Source organism: Lampris incognitus, chromosome 12, assembly GCF_029633865.1.
Source record: "Lampris incognitus isolate fLamInc1 chromosome 12, fLamInc1.hap2, whole genome shotgun sequence".
In the NCBI taxonomy this organism is placed as follows: domain Eukaryota; kingdom Metazoa; phylum Chordata; class Actinopteri; order Lampriformes; family Lampridae; genus Lampris; species Lampris incognitus.
Window position 1 is genome coordinate 1,271,144 of NC_079222.1, and position 18,262 is coordinate 1,289,405.

At 49.0% G+C, this 18,262-nt stretch overlaps 1 protein-coding gene and 1 pseudogene across 3 annotated transcripts in view; one reads left to right on the forward strand and one right to left on the reverse strand.

Moving 5' to 3' along the window:
* snx30 (sorting nexin family member 30) overlaps positions 1-18,221 on the reverse strand; it is an 86,861-nt gene extending 68,640 nt beyond the window's left edge. For all 3 annotated transcript variants that reach the window (XM_056290261.1, XM_056290259.1, XM_056290262.1), the window contains exon 1: positions 17,863-18,221. In XM_056290261.1, coding sequence (XP_056146236.1) covers positions 17,863-18,000 — 138 coding nt within the window. In that variant the 5' untranslated portion in view covers positions 18,001-18,221. The remainder of the gene's footprint in view (positions 1-17,862) is intronic.
* LOC130121467 (actin, cytoplasmic 1-like) lies at positions 4,516-7,793 on the forward strand (annotated as a pseudogene).
* Positions 18,222-18,262: the final 41 nt, after the last annotated feature.

Below are 18,262 nucleotides of genomic sequence, written 5' to 3' on the forward strand. Positions count from 1 at the left end.
CCATAAACTCCAGTCCATTTCATTCATGTCGTCACTGTGTTTCTTGTAGAAAAACCACATCCAGTCCTTTCTGCGTGATTACTTGTGTTACTAAGGCTCTTTTATATGCATCTCTACCCCATTCATGTTTAATGAAGCCACCCTGAAACCCTGCATAGGAGGAGCAGAAAGACAGACCAGTAAGAAAGCAGACAGAAGAGGACAGCTGAGATTAAACACCAAGTGTTGTATCGTCATGGTGCATCTAAACTGAGAGTTTCATCTTCTTCACCATTTCTGCCATAGGCACTTTCAGATCTCTCCTTAGACCAGGGACATGTTTCTTTAAACGGTAACGTTTCCTGCTATCCAGCACATCCAACCCCACATCCTGCCGCAGTGTAGCAACTGACCAACCCAACATCCTGCCGCAGTGTAGCAACTGACCAACCCAACATCCTGCCACAGTGTAGCAACTGACCAACCCCACATCCTGCCGCAGTGTAGTAACTGACTAACCCCACATGCTGCCACAGTGTAGTAACTGACCAACCCAACATCCTGCCGCAGTGTAGGAACTGACCAACCCCACATCCTGCCGCAGTGTAGTAACTGACCAACCCAACATCCTGCCGCAGTGTAGGAACTGACCAACCCAACATCCTGCCGCAGTGTAGGAACTGACCAACCCCACATCCTGCCGCAGTGTAGTAACTGACCAACCCAACATCCTGCCGCAGTGTATCAACTGACCGAATGAATTTGTCAGCATCAGGAAAATAATCCATGACATTTACTGATTTGCCATATGTCCCATCTAGAAACCTGTTAATCTCTTCCAGTGAGTATAAGTTTAAACTCTGAGAATCACTGTCTGCTACAGACACACCATCAGATTCAGCTTCACGATCCATACCAGTCACATTGTCACACCACCCGGCAGGCTTCATCCCCTTCCCCTCTGCCCAAATGTTCATTTCAACCTGCAGCTTCTCTGCCCCCTGTACTGAAACCTGCTCCAACCTCCCCATGTCGTCTTCCCTCTGCACTGTCCTGACCATAGGGTCAGCCTCCACCCCCCCTTGCTAAATTATTCATAGACAAAGAGCCATACGCACCGGCGGCCCCAACCACGGAGCCACCAGGCTCACTCTGCACAGGGAGAGTGGCCTTGGGCAGTGTCCACCACCCGCTGCCTCCCTCCCCATTGTCAGCCGCAGCGGCCTGATTCTCGCCACCATCAGCCACATCGGCCCACTGCTCACCACCGTCAGCTACCTCGTCCGCAGCGGCCTGTTGCCTGGCACCGTCAGCCACATCGGCCACAGCGGTCTGTTGCTCACCACCATTGGCCACATCGGCCCGCTGCCTGCTGCTCCCTTCCCCGCCGTCACAAACATCAGCCACAGCAGACCCCGCTGCGTGCTGTCTATGTGGACAAGCAATCCGCTTGTGACCCACATCTCCACATTCAAAACACTTCATAGTCCTGGAGCTAGCATACACTATGTAGAAACCCTCCTCATGCTTAACACGGAAAGACACGTTCAGTGTTTGGGTTGGAGAATCCAAATACATGAACACGTGTCTCCGCAGAGACTGAACATGCGTCAGTCTGGCGTCCTCACACCCCAGATTCACCATCCAGAATCCACTTGCAAGCTTCCCGAAGCGCATCAGTTCTTGCGCCAGCGCCTCATTGGAAATGAAGGGAGGGATTCCAGACCTGGTGATCCGGGTGGAAGGCACCGCCAGCGGGGAAACGAGTGTTAACTCATCGTTCATGAGCAAGCCGTTTTCTATCAGCTGGTAGACCAAACCCTGTTCCTTTAAAAAACAACCACTGCTTTATTCATTCGTCAAGCAAACAAGATGTTTCCATGCCCCACCTGGTCTCTTACCGCCAACAACACCTGCTGCACTGTGATACTGGGCAGCGACCAGCACCTGCTGCACTGTGGTACTGGGCTGCGGCGCTATCCTCACTCATGCCTCAAAGACAGGGACACCATGCCTGGCAAGAAGCACGGCTCACCGTCCGCAAAAAAAAGACCAAACACACACCAAACTACACTAAGAACAACCACAACTACACAACAATCATACAATGAACATGGGAGGAAAAAGAAAAGAGGAAAATTTGAGAAAAAGTCACAGATTCTCCACCAAACTCACCGCGCTCTCCACCACCAAAACTCCCAGCATGCAGTGCAGAGAGGGGGGGTGGAGAAAGAGACAGAGAGAGAAAGAGACAGACAAAAAACAGATACAGGGAAAGTCAGAGACAGGGAGAGAGACAGACAGAGATGGACAAGGAAACAGAGACCGATAAGGAGAAAGATAAAGAGAGGATACAGGGAAAGTCAGAGATGGAGAAAGGAAGAGAGTTCTAATTAAATGACTGAAATTGAGAGGAAATGATGTGGGTCTAAACTAAACATCAAATTAAATTAAACAGATCACGTCAGTTTTAAATGATTCTAGGTGAGTTTAAATGACTCAGATCTTCAAATAAACCCAAAACAAAATGACGGATGAGCGGTGTTGAAACAATACAATTTGAGTAATTGAAAGATTCAAGTCTAAATTAAACAATCAAACTCTAAATTACACAATTCATGGTGAAATTAAACGAGCCAAGCAAAAATTAAACAATTTGAGTCTAAATTAAATAATCCGTCAAAATTAAGCCTTTCAAAATAAAAGTAATGCTTCAAGTAAAAATCAAACGACCCAAGTCAGAAGTTATTTTATTGCCATGTGCTTTACTAAGATTGCACCAAGATTTTAGTTTAGCATTGTACATTGTACTTCTCCGGGGTTGGGTCACGGTGGCAGCAAGCTGGCACTCCAGACGTCCCTCTCCCCAGCAACGCCCTCCAGCTCCTCCTGGGGGATCCCAAGGCGTTCCCAGGCCAAATTGGACATGTAGTCCCTCCAGCGAGTTCTGTGTCTACCCCGGGGTCTCTTCCCAGTTGGATGTGCCCGAAAAACCTCCAAAGGAAGGTGCCCAGGAGGCATCCTAATCAGATGCCCGAACCACCTCAACAGGCTCCTTTCAACGCGAAGGAGCAGCAGCTCTACTCCGAGCACCCTCCAGATGTCCAAGCCCCTCACCCTATCTCTAAGTCTGAGCCCGACACCCTATGGAGGAAACTCATTTCAGCTGCTTCTTTGTATCCGCAAGCTCACCCTTTTGCTCACTATCCAAAGCTCATGACCATAGGCGATAGAGATGAGTGTGAAATGGCCGGGATGAGAGTCAGCACCTCCAAGTCTGAGGCCATGGTTCTCTACCGGAAAATGGTGGATTGCTCCCTCCGGGTTGGGGATGAGTTGTTGCCTCAAGTGAAGGAGTTCAAGTATCTTGGGGTCTTGTCCATGAGTGGGAGACTGACAGGCGGATTGTTGTAAAGTGCTCAGCAAAGTGGAACATATTTATCGGTAGCATCATGTTTAATTTGTGCATGAAGACATGCTTTATCTTTGAAGGAGAACTTACTTTGACCAGGGAGAACAGAGCAGGTATGTCGCCCCAACTCAGAGGTGCCAGATTTGTGACCGTTGTAGCGCAATACTTTTGCACATTCGTCACAACAAACAAAGTTCAGTTCATTTCCATCTTTCTCAGTAACAACTGATAAATTTTTCCAAATGTCAAGCCAAGTCAGTTTTATTTGTATAGTCCAATATCACAAATTACAAATTTGCCTCAAGGGGCTTTACAGCAACACAACATCCTGGCCTTAGACACTCACATCAGATAAGAAACAAGTCCCTAAATTAGACCTTTAACTGGGAGAAGAAATAGGAGGAAACTTCAGGGAGAGCAACAGAAGAGGATCTCTCTCCCAAGACGGACAGACGTGCAATGGATGTTGTGTTTACATAATTTACACAATACAACATTGAAAGAGGATAATACAATTATAATGGGATTATAAAATATATGAAGAATATGATGTGGAGGATGCCAAGCCGTGTCCAGATAACACTGGAACAGCCCAGGACCTGAGCCACGCGACAACCATAACCATGTAGACAAAAAAAAAGAAGGAAACACATTAGTCACACGTCTGAGTGAGAGAAGGACATAACATTGAAACAGGATAACAAAATTATATGGATTTACAAGATATATAAAAAGAAAATGTGATGAGGGGGATGCCAAGCAGTGTCAAGGTGGCGACCATTTACAGACCAAATGAAAATTCTGTCCTTCTATCATTATTCGATTTTTAATTGCATCTTAGTAAAAGTGTAGTACAGCACCTAATGAATAGTATAGCCAGATATGAGAAAAAGAGCAAAGGTATGCAGCGATAACAGATACAGCCATGAAACAACTTGTGGAACACTAAAACTCCCTTGTCTTGGACAGGGTCCCTAGTTTGTTTGTTTTTTTTCATCTTTGGTTGAACTGATAGTAAATGTTTACTAGGCGCCTAAGGGGCCAGAAGGGCTGCTATGTTGGTGATGAGGCCAGAGCAAAAGGGTTATCTTGACCCTGAAGAACCCCATTGAGCACGGTATGTCACCAACTGAAATGACATGGAGAAGATCTGGCATCACACCTTCTACAATGAGCTGAGAGTTGCCCCTGTGGAGCACCCTGTCCTGCTCACAGAGGCCCCCCTCAACCCCAAAGCCAATAGGAAGAAGATGACCCAGATCATGTTTGAGACCTTCACCCCAGCCATGTATGTTGCCATCCAGGCTGTGCTGTCCCTGTACGCCTCTGGTCGTGCCAGTGGCATCGTCATGGAATCCGGTGATGGTGTGACCCACACAGCGCCCATCTATGAGAACTACACCCTATTCCACGCCATCCTGCATCTGGACTTGGCCAGCCGTGACGTCACAGACTACCTCATAAAGATCCTGACAGAGCGTGGCTACTTTATCACCACAGCCGAGAGGGAGTGTGTAACATCAAGGAGAAGCTGTGCTATGTCACTCTGGACTTACGAGCAGGAGATGAGCACTGCTGCCTCTTCTTCTTCTCTGGAGAAGAGCTACGAGCTGCCTGATGGACAGGTCATCACCACTGGCAGTGAGAGATTCCGTTTCCCACAGGGCCTAATCCAGTCATCCTTCCTTGGTATGGAGTCCTGCAGAACCCATGAGACCACCTTACAACAGCATCATGAAGGGCAATGTTGACATCCATAAGGACCTGTATGACACCACCGTGCTGTCTGGAGGTACCTCCATGTACCCCGGCATTGCCAACAGGATGTAGAAAGACAACACATCCCTGGCCCCATCCACCATGAAGATCAAGATTATTGTCCCATCTGAGTTTAAATACTCTTTCTGGATTGGAGGCTCTATCCCAGCGGTCGGGAACCTATGGCTCGCGAGCCATATATGGCTCTTCCGGTGACAGCATATGGCTCCCAGACAATTTTGAGTTGAAAAAAAAAATGTAAAAAAAAATCAGTTTGGAACTGATTTTAAAATACTTGTGATATTTCTTAATAATACTGTGTCATTTTAAAGCAAACAGAAATTAGTTTTGAAGATAAATTTCACGGGTCACGGGTCACCCGTGGAACCAATGGCTCGCGAGCATGTCCGGGTCATTGTATTGGTGAAGAAATCAATTTTATCAGATAGCCAACTAGTTTATCCGCTTCAACCCTTGTAACGGAAAAGATGGCGAAAAGAAAAAAAGACGATGATTACCGTGCATTCCAGGCTGCGTGCACAGAGGAATCTGCATTTGTGGAGAGAGCAGGATCTGTGGTATGTCTAATATGCAATGATAACATTGCATCGATGAAACGGTCAAATATAAAGCGGCACTTCGATCCGCACCATGCTTCATTTGGACGGAAATCTCCAGCGGGGGCCAGCAGCAGGAAAAGGGCATGCGAGGAGCTACAGCGGAGAGTGCAGACGAGTCAGCAGCAACTACGTGTGTGGACCAAGCAAGGGGACGGGAATTCCGCTAGCTTTGCGGGTGCTTTGGCAATAGTAAGGAATGGAAAGTCATTCACAGATGGCGAGTATGCCAAAACATTCATGCTTGATGTGGCCAATGAACTGCTTGATGACTTCCCAAATAAAGACAAGATAATCAAACGAATAAAAGACATGCCCCTGTCAGCAAGAACTGTGCACGATCGTAGCATCATGATGGCAAATCAAGTCGAGGAAACACAAATTAAGGACATAAACGCCGGGACATACTTTTCTCTCGCGTTAGATGAGTCAACAGACGTTAGCCATCTATCTCAGTGCAGTATCATTGCCAGGTATGCTGCAGGTGACACACTGCGTGAGGAAAGCTTGGCTGTTTTGCCAATGAAAGGGACAACAAGAGGAGAGGATTTATTCACGTCTTTCATGGAGTTTGCTAAAGAAAAAAAACTACCGATGGATAAACTTATTTCTGTCTGTACTGATGGTGCACCCTGTATGTTGGGGAAGAACAAAGGATTTGTAGCGCTTCTCCGTGAACATGAAAAGAGAGCCATCCTAAGTTTTCATTGCATCCTGCACCAGGAGGCGCTTTGCGCTCAGACGTGTGGCCAGGAGCTTGGTGAGTGATGTCGCTGGTCGTTCGAGTGGTCAACTTTATTGTTGCCCGAGCTTTAAATGATCGCCAGTTTAAAGCTCTGTTAGAAGAAGTTGGGAATCATTATCCCGGTCTGCTTTTACACAGCAACGTGCGTTGGTTGTCAAGGGGGAAGGTGCTCAGCCATTTTGCAGCTTGCCTGAGTGAAATCCGGACTTTTCTTGAAATGAAAGGCATCAAGCATCCTGAGCTAGACAACACTGACTGGCTCCTGCAGTTTCACTATCTCGTGGACATAACTGGCCATCTGAACCAGCTCAATGTGAAAATGCAAGGTATTGGAAATACAATCTCATCCCTTCAACAAGCAGTGTTTGCATTTGAAAGCAAGCTGGAAGTCTTTCTCAGGGACATTGAAACAGGTCGTCTTCTGCACTTTGAAAGACTGCAACAATTTAGAGATGCATGCTTAGCAAGTGACTCCACTCAACATCTGGATCTCCAGCAGCTAGCTGGCTTTACGTCCAATCTCCTGCAGTCATTCAAAGCACGTTTTGGAGAATTTCGTGCGCGCACTGGTCTTTTCAAGTTCATCACTCATCCACATGAGTGTGCAGTGGACAAAATCGACCTGACATGCATCCCCGGGGTCTCTATCGGAGACTTTGAGCTGGAAGTTGCTGACCTGAAGGCATCAGACATGTGGATGAGTAAGTTCAAGTCACTTAACGGAGAGTTGGAAAGTCTTGCGCGACAGCAAGCAGAGCTGGCGAGGGAACACAAGTGGACAGAAATGAAAAATCTTCAACCTGAAGACCAGCTGATTCTTAAAACTTGGAACGAGCTTCCTGTGACATACCACACAATGCAGCGTGTGAGTATTGCTGTATTGACCATGTTTGGCTCTACATATGCATGTGAGCAGTCATTCTCGCATATGAGGAACATTAAGACCAACCTACGTTCACGTTTAACTGATGGAAGCCTCAACGCCTGCATGAAGCTCAACCTCACCACGTATGAACCAGACTACAAGGCCATCAGCAAAACCATGCAGCACCAGAAGTCGCATTAAAAGTAAGACATATTTAATTTATTATACGTTAAAAATACTATATGGCTGTCAATGAAATATATTTAGAAATATTTGGCTTTTATGGCTCTCCCAGTCAAAAAGGTTCCTGACCCCTGCTCTATCCTGACCTCTCTGTCCACCTTCCAGCAGATGTGGATCAGCAAACAGTAGTACGATGAGTCTGGCCCCTCCATCGTCCACTGTAAATGCTTCTAAACAGACTACTCCTTTTCCTTCCTCGACCAAATGCCCAACAACGACTTCAGCTCCATGCAAAACCACACACCACATTCCCATACACACTCAGGCACAAAGCCTACACAACCAACTCATTGGCATGGCTTCAGTCATTTTTGAAAAAAAAAACTGGACCAGTGAAGGTGACGGTAATAAAGCACCCCAAGGCTCAACAGTTGCATCTGAGGACTTTAAAACTACATTCTTTTTCTTTTGAGTCATTCCAAATGTTTAACTGCATAGTTCAAAGCATTATTCCTAATGCTAACTGCATTGTTCAGACACATATTTGCCTCTGTGAAGACTGCCCAGTGGTTGGCGCATGCATAAACATAGTTGTAGTATCACTTGTATGTAAATTATGTCTGGGGTTTTTTTGTACTGTCAGCCTTAGAATATATTTGCCCTGTTTATTTATTTATTTATTCTTTGCTTTTATTTTGTTTTTTGTTTTTGTTTTTTTCCTTAAAATGTATTTCTGATTTTTCCTTTTTTCTCCCAATTTAGTGGCCAATTGATCCCTATTTTAATTCAAACACCCACCCTCGTATTGCATGCGTTCGCCAACTGCATCTCTCCGGCCGGCAGTCTCGAAGGAGACGCCTCCCTACTTTCGTGACAAGGCGAATCCAAGCCGAACCACTGTTTTTCCGACACACACAGAGACGCATTCACATGACGAACACAAGCCGACTCCGCCCCCCTCCCGAAGACAGCGTTGCCAATGATTGCTGCTTCATCGAGTCCGGCCATAGTTGGATCTGACGAGACCGGGGCGCGAACCCCAGTCCCCAGTGGGCAACTGCATCGACACCAAGCCGATGCTTAGACCGCTACGCCACCGCGGACGCTTGTTTTTGTTTTTTGTTTTTTTTATGCAATACCCAGTCATGACCTCTTCTTCCCCCCTGTTGGTTTTATCACCAGGTGGTGGTGCAAGGGGTCTGAAGGTGATAGGCTAACATGGGGTGCCAGACTGGTGGGGCCAACCTGAACACTGACTAAATGATCCCCAAAAATTGCACATGTGTTCTGACCAACAACAACAAAAAAAAAAAGACTTAACTGCTGCCTTTGACACAGTCGATAACAGCATCCTCTTACATCGCTTAGAGACTTGGGTTGGCATCAAGGGCTCAGCTCTTAGCTTATTACACTCTTTCCACACCAACGAACTTTCTCTGTTGTTCTGGGTAACTCTACTTCCTCGATGGCTCAGTTGAGTTATGGGGTCCCTCAAGGCTCAGTTCTTGGCCCCCTTCTGTTTTCTATATACATGCTACCCGTTGGCCAGGTCATTCAAAATCCCAATGTGTTTTACCATTTTTATGCTGACGACACTTAGTTATACATGCCACTAAAATCGTCAGATCATAGCGCTCTAGCAAATCTCACAACTTGCCTCTCTGACATTAAATCCTGGATGCCAAAAATCTTCTTAAATTCAATGATGATGTCTGAGGTCATTCTGTTTGGTCCCGCATATTCCATCAGCCCTTTTGGTACTAATCTTAGTGGTTTGTCAGGTAGTCTTAATCAGGCTGCTATGAATCTTGGGGTAATATTCAATGCTAACCTCAGTTTTGATAATCAAATCAAACATGTTCAGTCATTCTTTCTCCAGCTCAAGGTAATGTCCAAAATTAGGTCATTTTTATCGATTGCCAATCTGCAAAAAGTTGTACATGTTTCTATCTATTCTCTGCTTGACTACTGTAATGATAATGGTGATACTGACATCAAAATCTGAAAATTCCTATTGATAGGCTATGTTCCAAGTTGGAATGTGACCAAGAAGAAATGCAGTGGCCAAAACAGCGCGTCTGCGGCCACTTGAGAGACATCTGTGATTGACTGTAGATGGTGTCCAATGACAAATTGTGCTGGTGGATACATAGACACTAGTCAATTTGCATATGTGTCCGTAGTGAGATGCTATAAAACCACGGAGAAGCCGTTCTTTCACCCCCTCCTGCTAGCTACTTGGCTCGAGTTTGTACTATTTTGCTGAGACTTTATTATTGATCTTGCTACGACGTATTGCTATCTATCTATCTATCTATCTATCTATCTATCTATCTATCTATCTATCTATCTATCTATCTTTCCATCTATCTATTTATCTAAATATCTATCATCTATCTATCTAACAGTTATTTATATCACCGAATCCTCCTCCTCAAAACTGTAATCCTCGCAGAGGATCTCCCACTCGCTCTCGCTATCCGACATTTTTTGTAAATAACAAGTGACGAGCAGTACCGAGCCCCACCCACGCAGGAGGACAGTAGCCAATAGCTTTGAATTCATAAAACCACACCTATTTTCGGTTATGATTCAAACTCCCAATGTTAAAAAATGTGTTCAGAAAGGGCATGTCAGTCTCTTAAAGATCTGCAAATTACGTTACATTACCTTACAGTCATTTAGCTGACGCTTTTATCCAAAGCGACTTACAATAAATGCATTTAACTTAGGAAATCAGGAGAACTATTACCTGAGTGGTGGTGGAATGAGGAAGTATAGCAAAGTATACAGAGAAAGAGGTTGGCAAAGAAGTGGAATAGTCAGAGCGATGAAGAAAGTAGACAGGAGTACAAGGAGATGCAGTGTAAAGCAAAGAGAGAGGTGGCAAAAGCAAAGGAAAAGACATATGGTGAGTTGGATGAGAGGTTAGACACTAAGGAAGGAGAAAAAGACTTGTACTGATTGACTAGACAGAGGGACCAAGCTAGGAACGATGTGCAGCAGGTTAGGGCGATCAAGGATAGAGATGGAAATGTGCTGACAAGCGAGGAGAGTATGTTGAGAAGGTGGAAGGAGTACTTTGAGAGGCTGATGAATGAAGAAAATGAGAGAGAGATAAGGTTGGATGATGTGGGGATAGTCAGGAACTGCAGTGGATTAGCAAGGAGGAAATCAGGGAATCTATGAAGAGGATTAACAGTGGAAAGGCAGTTGGTCCTGATGACATACCTGTGGAGGCATGCAGATGTTTAGGAGAGATGGCAATGGGTTGTTTAACTAGATTGTTTAACACAATCTTGGAAAGTGAGTGGGTGCCTGAGGAGTGGAGAAGAAGCATACTGGTACCGATTTTCAAGAATAAGGGCGATGTGCAGAAATGTAGCAACTACAGAGGTATAAAGTTGATCAGCCACAGCATGAAGATATGGGAAAGAGTAATAGAAGCTAGGTTAAGAGGAGAGGTGATGATCAGCGAGCAGCAGTATGGGTTTCATGCCACGAAAGAGCACTACAGATGTGATGTTTGCTTTGAGAATGGTGATGGAGAAGGCCAGAAGGAGTTACATTGTGTCTTTGTGGAAGTAGAGAAGGCATATCACAGGGCGCTGATGGAGGAGGTGTGGTATTGTATGATGAAGTCAGGAGTTGCAGAGAAGTATGTAGGAGTGGTGCAGGATACATATGAGGGAAGTGTGACAATGGTGAGATGTGCAGTTGGAATGACAGATGGGTTCAAGGTGGAGGTGGGATTACATCAAGGATCGGATCTGAGCCTTTTCTTGTTTTCAGTAGTGATGGACAGGTTGACGGACGAGATCAGGCAGGAGTCTCCATGGACTATGTTTGCGGATGACATTGTGATCTGTAGAGAGAGTAAGGGGAAGGTTGGGTTGAGGTGAGCCTGGAGATGTGGAGGTATGCACTGGAGAGAAGAGGAATGAAAGTCAGTCGGCACAAGATGGAATACCTATGCATGAATAAGAGGGAGGACAGTGGAATGGTGAGGATGCAAGGAGTAGAAGTGATGGAGGCGTATGAGTTTAAATACTTGGGGACAACTGTCAACTGAAGAAGAGAGTGGAGTTGGTGGAGAAGAGTGTCAAGAGTGATTTGCGACAGAAGGATACCAGCAAGAGTTAAAGGGAAGGTTTACAAGATGGTAGTGAGACCAGCTATGTTATATGGTTTGGAGACAGTGGCACTGATGAAAAGACAGGAGGGGGAGCTGGAGTTGGCAGAGTTGAAGATGCTAAGATTTTCATTGGGAGTGACGAAGAAGGACAGGATTAGGAATGCGTATATTAGAGGGAAAGCTCAGGTTGGACAGTTTGGAGACAAAGCAGGAGTGGCAAGATTGAGATGGTTTGGACATGTGTGGAGGAGAGATGCTGGGTATATTGGGAGAAGGATGCTGAATATGGAGCTGCCAGGGAAGAGGAGAAGAGGAAGGCCAAAGAGGATGTTTATGGATGTGGTGAGGGAGGACATGCACGTGGCTGGTGTGACAGAGGAAGATGAAGAGGACAGGAAGACATGGAAACGGATGATCTGCTGTGGTGACCCCTAACAGGAGCAGCCGAAAGTAGTAGTAGTAATAGTAGTACTAATAGTGGTGGTAGTAGTCGTAGTAGTAGCAATAGTAGAAGTATGGCACCCAATTACCTATACACATGTAATAATGCCAGAAGCAAAAAGTGAGAAAACAAGTGACTGTGTCTGATAGAAACAAGTATTCTGAGTAGTACAAAAGTTGTTTTATGGCTGTATCTGGCATACCTTTGCTCTTTTTCTCATAATAACCAAAATTGTGGTGATACACAATTGAGCGTAGATTCAGCAGGGGCTGCTGCTCCTTTAAGGCAGACGTTCAGAGTGCTGATGTACGCACTGCTTAGAGTTTCCGGAGGGGAGCCATGTTTGCAGCAGCCTAGCGGTTAGCTGGTTGCCAGGAGAGATTGAGATGTATCGGTGTTGTTTTGTGCGGCGAGTAAACGGAATTGACTCGACTCGATCTCTCCGTCTCCTCATTCCTGCACTCCCACATCGGTGACCCTGCACGTTGACAATGAACATGTCGACCCAAAGCGATGACGACACCGCTCCGGCGCCGAGTGATGCTAACGGTACGGCTCATGTTAGCGCTAGCATCTCAGCAGCGACGGTGAAGTAGCCCGAGGTTTGGCAGCACCGTCCCTGCCCGGCCATGGTTTCAGCACACTGAAGCCCAGTTCGAGCTGGGAGGAATAACGTGGAACGGTACGAGGTGTTTCCATGTGGTGGCGGCGTTGGATGCCTGGACGACGGCCCGAGCTATGGGGCTACTGGAAGCCCCGCCTGGCTGTGGGGAAATACGGCGCATCAAGGCTTCCTTTGGCAGCTCTTCCAGCTGTCGGAGATGGAGAAGGCGGGTCGCCTGTTGTCACTCAACGGACTCGGCGATAGCAAACCTTCTGAGCTGCTGGAGAAGATGTTGGCCGTTTTGGGCTCGGCGGACCCCTCCTTCATTTTCACCCATATGTTTCTACGGCAGCTCCCAGCGCCTGTGCGCACAGCGCTAGCCAACTCCCCCCCCCCCTCTCCTCCACCAAAGACTACCACGCTCTGGGTGCGGAAGCGGACAGGATTTTCCTCGCCAACCGGCAGCAGTTCATTCATGCGATGAATGAACTGTCCCAGACCTCGCCCCCGCCTCTGGAGGACGCAGCGGGCACCGCGGCTGCGGTGGCTGCCCGCCGCCAGCGTGACAGCAGCGGGCTGTGTTATTACCACAACAGGTTTGGTGCCAGGGCCAAGCAGGGAAACGCCAGGGGGCGCTCAATAGCAGCTATGAGCGCCGGTGAGAACAGCTGGCTGTTATTTATCAAGGACGCCTCATCTGGCCGGCGGCTGCTGGTCGGTTTGGGCATTCAGCGGAGCATCCTACCTGCATCGGCCGCGGACACCATGGCCGGCGGTCAAGGCCCCCCGATGGATGCCGCGAACGGCACGCCCATACGTACCTACGGCACCAGGTATGTGGAAGTGTGTTTCGGCAGGCGGCGTTTCGGCTGGGACTTCGTTATGGCCGCGGTGTCGGTTCCCCTCCTGGGCGCGGACTTCCTGTGCGCCTTCAGGCTGCTGGTGGATGTTACGAACTTTCGCTTGATCGATGCTGTCTCTTTCGCTACATACCCGTGCACACTGGGAGGTGCAGGGACGCTTGGCCTGTCAAACAGAGCTCACTGACCTCACTACACCCACGTTCTCGTCAGCGGTGGCCAAGCACGGTGTGGAGCACCGTATTGCCACCGATGGCCCCCCAGTCCACACACGTGCTTGGCGCCTCGACTCTACTAAGCTCGCGATCGCCAGGGAGGAGTTTGCCACCATGGAACGCCTCGGCATTGTGCGCTGCTCGGACAGCCCGTGGGCCTCCTCCCCCCTGTACATGGTTTCTAAGGCTGATGGCTGTTGGCGCCCCTGCGGCGATTTTTGTCGCCTGAACAACGCCACAACCCCTGACCGGTACCCCGTCCCACACATACAGGACTTCTCCGCCCACCTGGCGGGGGCCACCATCTTTTTCAAAGTAGATTTGGTGCGGGGCTACCACCAGGTACCGGTCCACCCTCAGGACGTGCCCAAGACTGTGGTCATCACGCCATTTGGACTCTTTTGAGTTCCTGCGGATGCCCTTCGGTCTCAGCAGCGCAGACGTTCCAGCGGCTGATGGACTCTGTGCTACGGGATTTGCCGTTCTTGTTCGTTTACTTGGATGACATTCTCATGGCCAGCGCATCCGCGGAGGAGCACCTGACGCAGCTCCGGCAGTTGTTCGAGCGGCTCAGTGCGCATGGACTCATAGTCAACCCAGCCAAGTGCCAGTTTGGCCTGTCGTCCATCGACATCCTTGGCCACCGCATCTCCCCGCAAGGAGCCGTCCCGCTTCCTGCCAGAGTGGACGCCGTCCCCAGTTTTCCACGCCCCCGCACTGTGAAGTCCCTGCAGGAGTTCTTGGGCATGGTGAACTTTTATAACAGGTTCATTCCCCACGCAGCTCACCGCATGTGGCCCTTGTACGAGGCCCTGCGGGGCAAGGAAGCCAAGGGCGAGGTAGACTGGTCCCCGGGGATGGATGGACGAAGCTTTTGACGACACCAAGGCTGCGCTGGCCAATGCCGCTTTGCTGGCGCACCCGTCCCCGACTGCCCCGATTGCCCTCACAACCGATGCCTCTGACTATGCGGTCGGGGTGGTGTGCGAGTAGTGGGTGGGCGGCGCCTGGCAGCCCCTTGCCTTCTTTAGCAAACAGCTTAAGGACAACGAGCGGAAGTACAGCACCTTCGACTGGGAGCTCCTGGGTCTCTTCCTCGCCTCCCGACACTTCAGGTTCCTGTTTGAAGGCCGTCGTTTCACTGCCTTCGTCGACCACAAGCCGCTGACATTAGCCATGCAAGACCTCGGAGCCGTGGTCTGGGCGCCAACAGTGTCAGCTCTGCAATCTCGGATTTTACCACGGACATCCGGCACGTGGCTGGCAAGGACAACTTGGTCACTGACTGCCTCTCCCGGGCGGTGGCAGGGTCCGTTCACTTGGGACTCGATTACGCTGCCATGGCTGCAGACCAAGCCGCTGACGCGGACATCCAGGCCTATCGGACGGCCGCTACGGGGCTGCGGTTGGAGGATGTGGTGTTTGACAGCGCCAACACCCTGCTCCTCTGCGACATTTCCACGGGCCAGCCCCGCCCCATAGTGTCCACCAGCTGGCGGCACCATGTTTCTGACATTATCCATGGCCTTTCCCACCCGGGTGTGAAGGAGTCCACTAAGCTGGTGGGGGCCAAGTTCGTCTGGCCCGGCCTCAGGAAGGACGTCAAGGCCTGGGCTGACTCCTGCGTGGCGTGCCAGCGTTCCAAAGTACACCGTCATACCAAAGCCCCCTTGGCGCCATTCCTGGTGCCCGAGAGGCATTTTGACCATGTGAATGTGGACCTGGTGGGCCCCCTGCCCCCCTCCCACGGGTTCACTCACCTTCTCACCATGGTGGACAGGACCACCAGGTGGCCGGAAGTTGTTCCCCTGTCATCGGCCACGTCTACTGAGGTGGCCCGGGCATTCATCGGGTCCTGGATGGCCCATTTTGGCATGCCGGCTGACCTCACCTCTGACAGGGTCCCACAGTTCACGTCGGAGCTCTGGACTGCAGTCGCGGAGGGGCTGGGGGTGAAGCTCCACTGCACCACAGCGTACAACCCGCAGGGCAACGGACTTTGTAAGCTGTTTCATCAGTCTATGAAGGCCGCTCTTCGTGCCAGCGTCACGGACAGCAACTGGGTCGATCGCCTCCCGTGGGTCATGCTTGGCCTTCACTCTGCCCCCAAGGAAGTCCTCCAGTCCTCGTCTGCCGAGCTGGTTTACGGCCAGCCTCTGCGTATCCCGGGTGAGTTTCTCCCAGACGCTGTGGGCCCCTGGTCAGCAGCTTCTCATCGGGCTGTGGCCCAGGACAGTGCCAACGCTTTCGCTCCGATCTCTACATCTCACCACTGCCTCCCTCAGTCCTACATCCCCAAGGATCTGCTGTCGGCCAGGTACGTCTTCATCCGCCACGACAGCCACCGTACCCCCCTGCAGCCCCCCTACGACGAGCCCTTCCGTATCCTGGAAGCAGGGCCTAAGAACTTTGTGGTGGACATGGGGGGCAAGCCGGAGCGGGTCTCGATGGACCGTCTCAAGCCCTCCCATTTGGACCTGGGCCGGTCGAACTGGCCCTGCCCTCGCGGCGTGGACGCCCCCCTTCTCAGGCCCCTGGCCCAGTCTCGGCCCCTGCCCGGGCTCCGGCTCTGTCCCCTGCCCCCATACCCATTCAGCGCAGCCGTTTTGGCTGCCTGGTCCGCCCCCCGAGATGTTGACTGTTTCACTGAGGACTGTTCACCTGTTGGCTGTTTGTGTTTCACTGAGTAGTTTTGTGTTACATTAATCTTTTGCATTTTTTTCGTGATGGTGAATTCTGGGGGGGCCTGTGTGCTGATACACAATTGAGGGTAGATTCACCAGGGGCTGCTGCTCCTTTAAGGTAGACGTTCAGAGTGCTGACGTAGGCACTGCTTAGAGTTTACGGAGGGGAGCAATGTTGGCAGCAGCCTAGCGGTTAGCTGGTTGCCAGGAGAGATTGTGCTGTATCGGTGTCGTTTTGTGTGCGAGTAAACGGAATTGACTCGACTCGATCTCTCCGTCTCCTCATTCCTGCACTCCCACAATACATTGAATTAGATGCCTTGCTATACATTTACCAAAAAATAAACCCAGCCACTGAGGATGCACAAGCCAGTGCATTTAGTAGTGCCGGTCCCAAGCCCGGATAAATGGGGGGGGGGGTGCATCAGGAAGGGCATCCGGCGTAAAGTCTTTACCAAATCAAATATGCGGATCATAAATCAGATTTCTATACCAGATCGATCGAGGCCCGGGTTACCAACGACTGCCACTGTACTTTTGGCCAGCAGGGTGCCGGTGGAAGCTATGCTACTGTTGGGCGAAAGAGAAGGAGAGGGGGAAAGGGAAGGCATGTGCACGGGCAGAGAAGGAAGGGTAGGAGTGTGGGGTGAGAGTCAGAACTTTTAATGTTGGCACTATGACTGGTAAAGGCAAAGAGCACTTAGGGTGCCTTCGCTGCTTGGCACCCAATAAAACGAATAATTTGGGATTATTTTGGAGGGCTACAGTAAATTTTAGGGGGACTAAATCTTCCTATAATAGGTTTGGTGATACCGCTGAAAAAGTTTAAACTATTCGTATCAAAATGAAACAATCTGGGTCAAAATCAATCAATGTGAATCTATATAATCTGATTAAAAATCAAACAATTAAATTCGAAATTAAATGTATCCAGTCTAAATTAAACAGTTCAAGTAATTAGGCAATCCGAAATTCAAGAACTTGAGTGGAAATTAAAAGAATTGGCTCGAAATTAAATAATTCATGTCAACACCTCTATGGATGAGAAGTGACAGTGCCATTTTAAAACCAATATAAACTCAACACTTAGCAAAATTCAATAGTTTGCATCATTCTGTTTTCTTCTACAGTCCATTTAGACACCAAAGAGGAACAATTGCAAGCCTTTTTAAAAGATAATCAACCTCGTCAGGATTTATCGTCAACATTTTCATTTCATTAGCAATTATTATGTGGAAATTGTAGTAGTAGTAGTAGTAGTAGTAGAAGTAGTAGTAATGGTATTAGTAGTAGTAGTAGTAGTAGTAGTAGTAGCAGATTTGGAAATCCCATATTTGCATATGTTTTGTAAAGCTGTTCTCACCTCCACATCTCCATCTCCGGGGTCCGGTGCAGTGGCCGACGTCGGGGCCTCTTCGGCGGGCAGCAGCGGGTGAATGACCTCGGTGATGGGCTTCTGGCCGGAGCTGGCCAGGCCTCTCGGAGCTCCGGCGGAGCTCATAGCGACAAGCCGGGGAGTGACGAAGACACGTCAGTGTTCCGGTCGATCGTTACCAGATAGTGTCCAGTTTAACCCGAGTTACGACGGAAACTTTCCGATTAATTATAACTCCAAATGTTGGTGTATGGTTTATTTCAACGGCTCTTTATTTGTAGTTTTTTTTTAAAAAATCTCTGTGCATTGCCCCGCGCTGGTTGGTCGCAGGGTGGTCAGCTGACCAGGCTCGGCCCACGACCCCGGAAGTAAAACAAAAACACCCTGA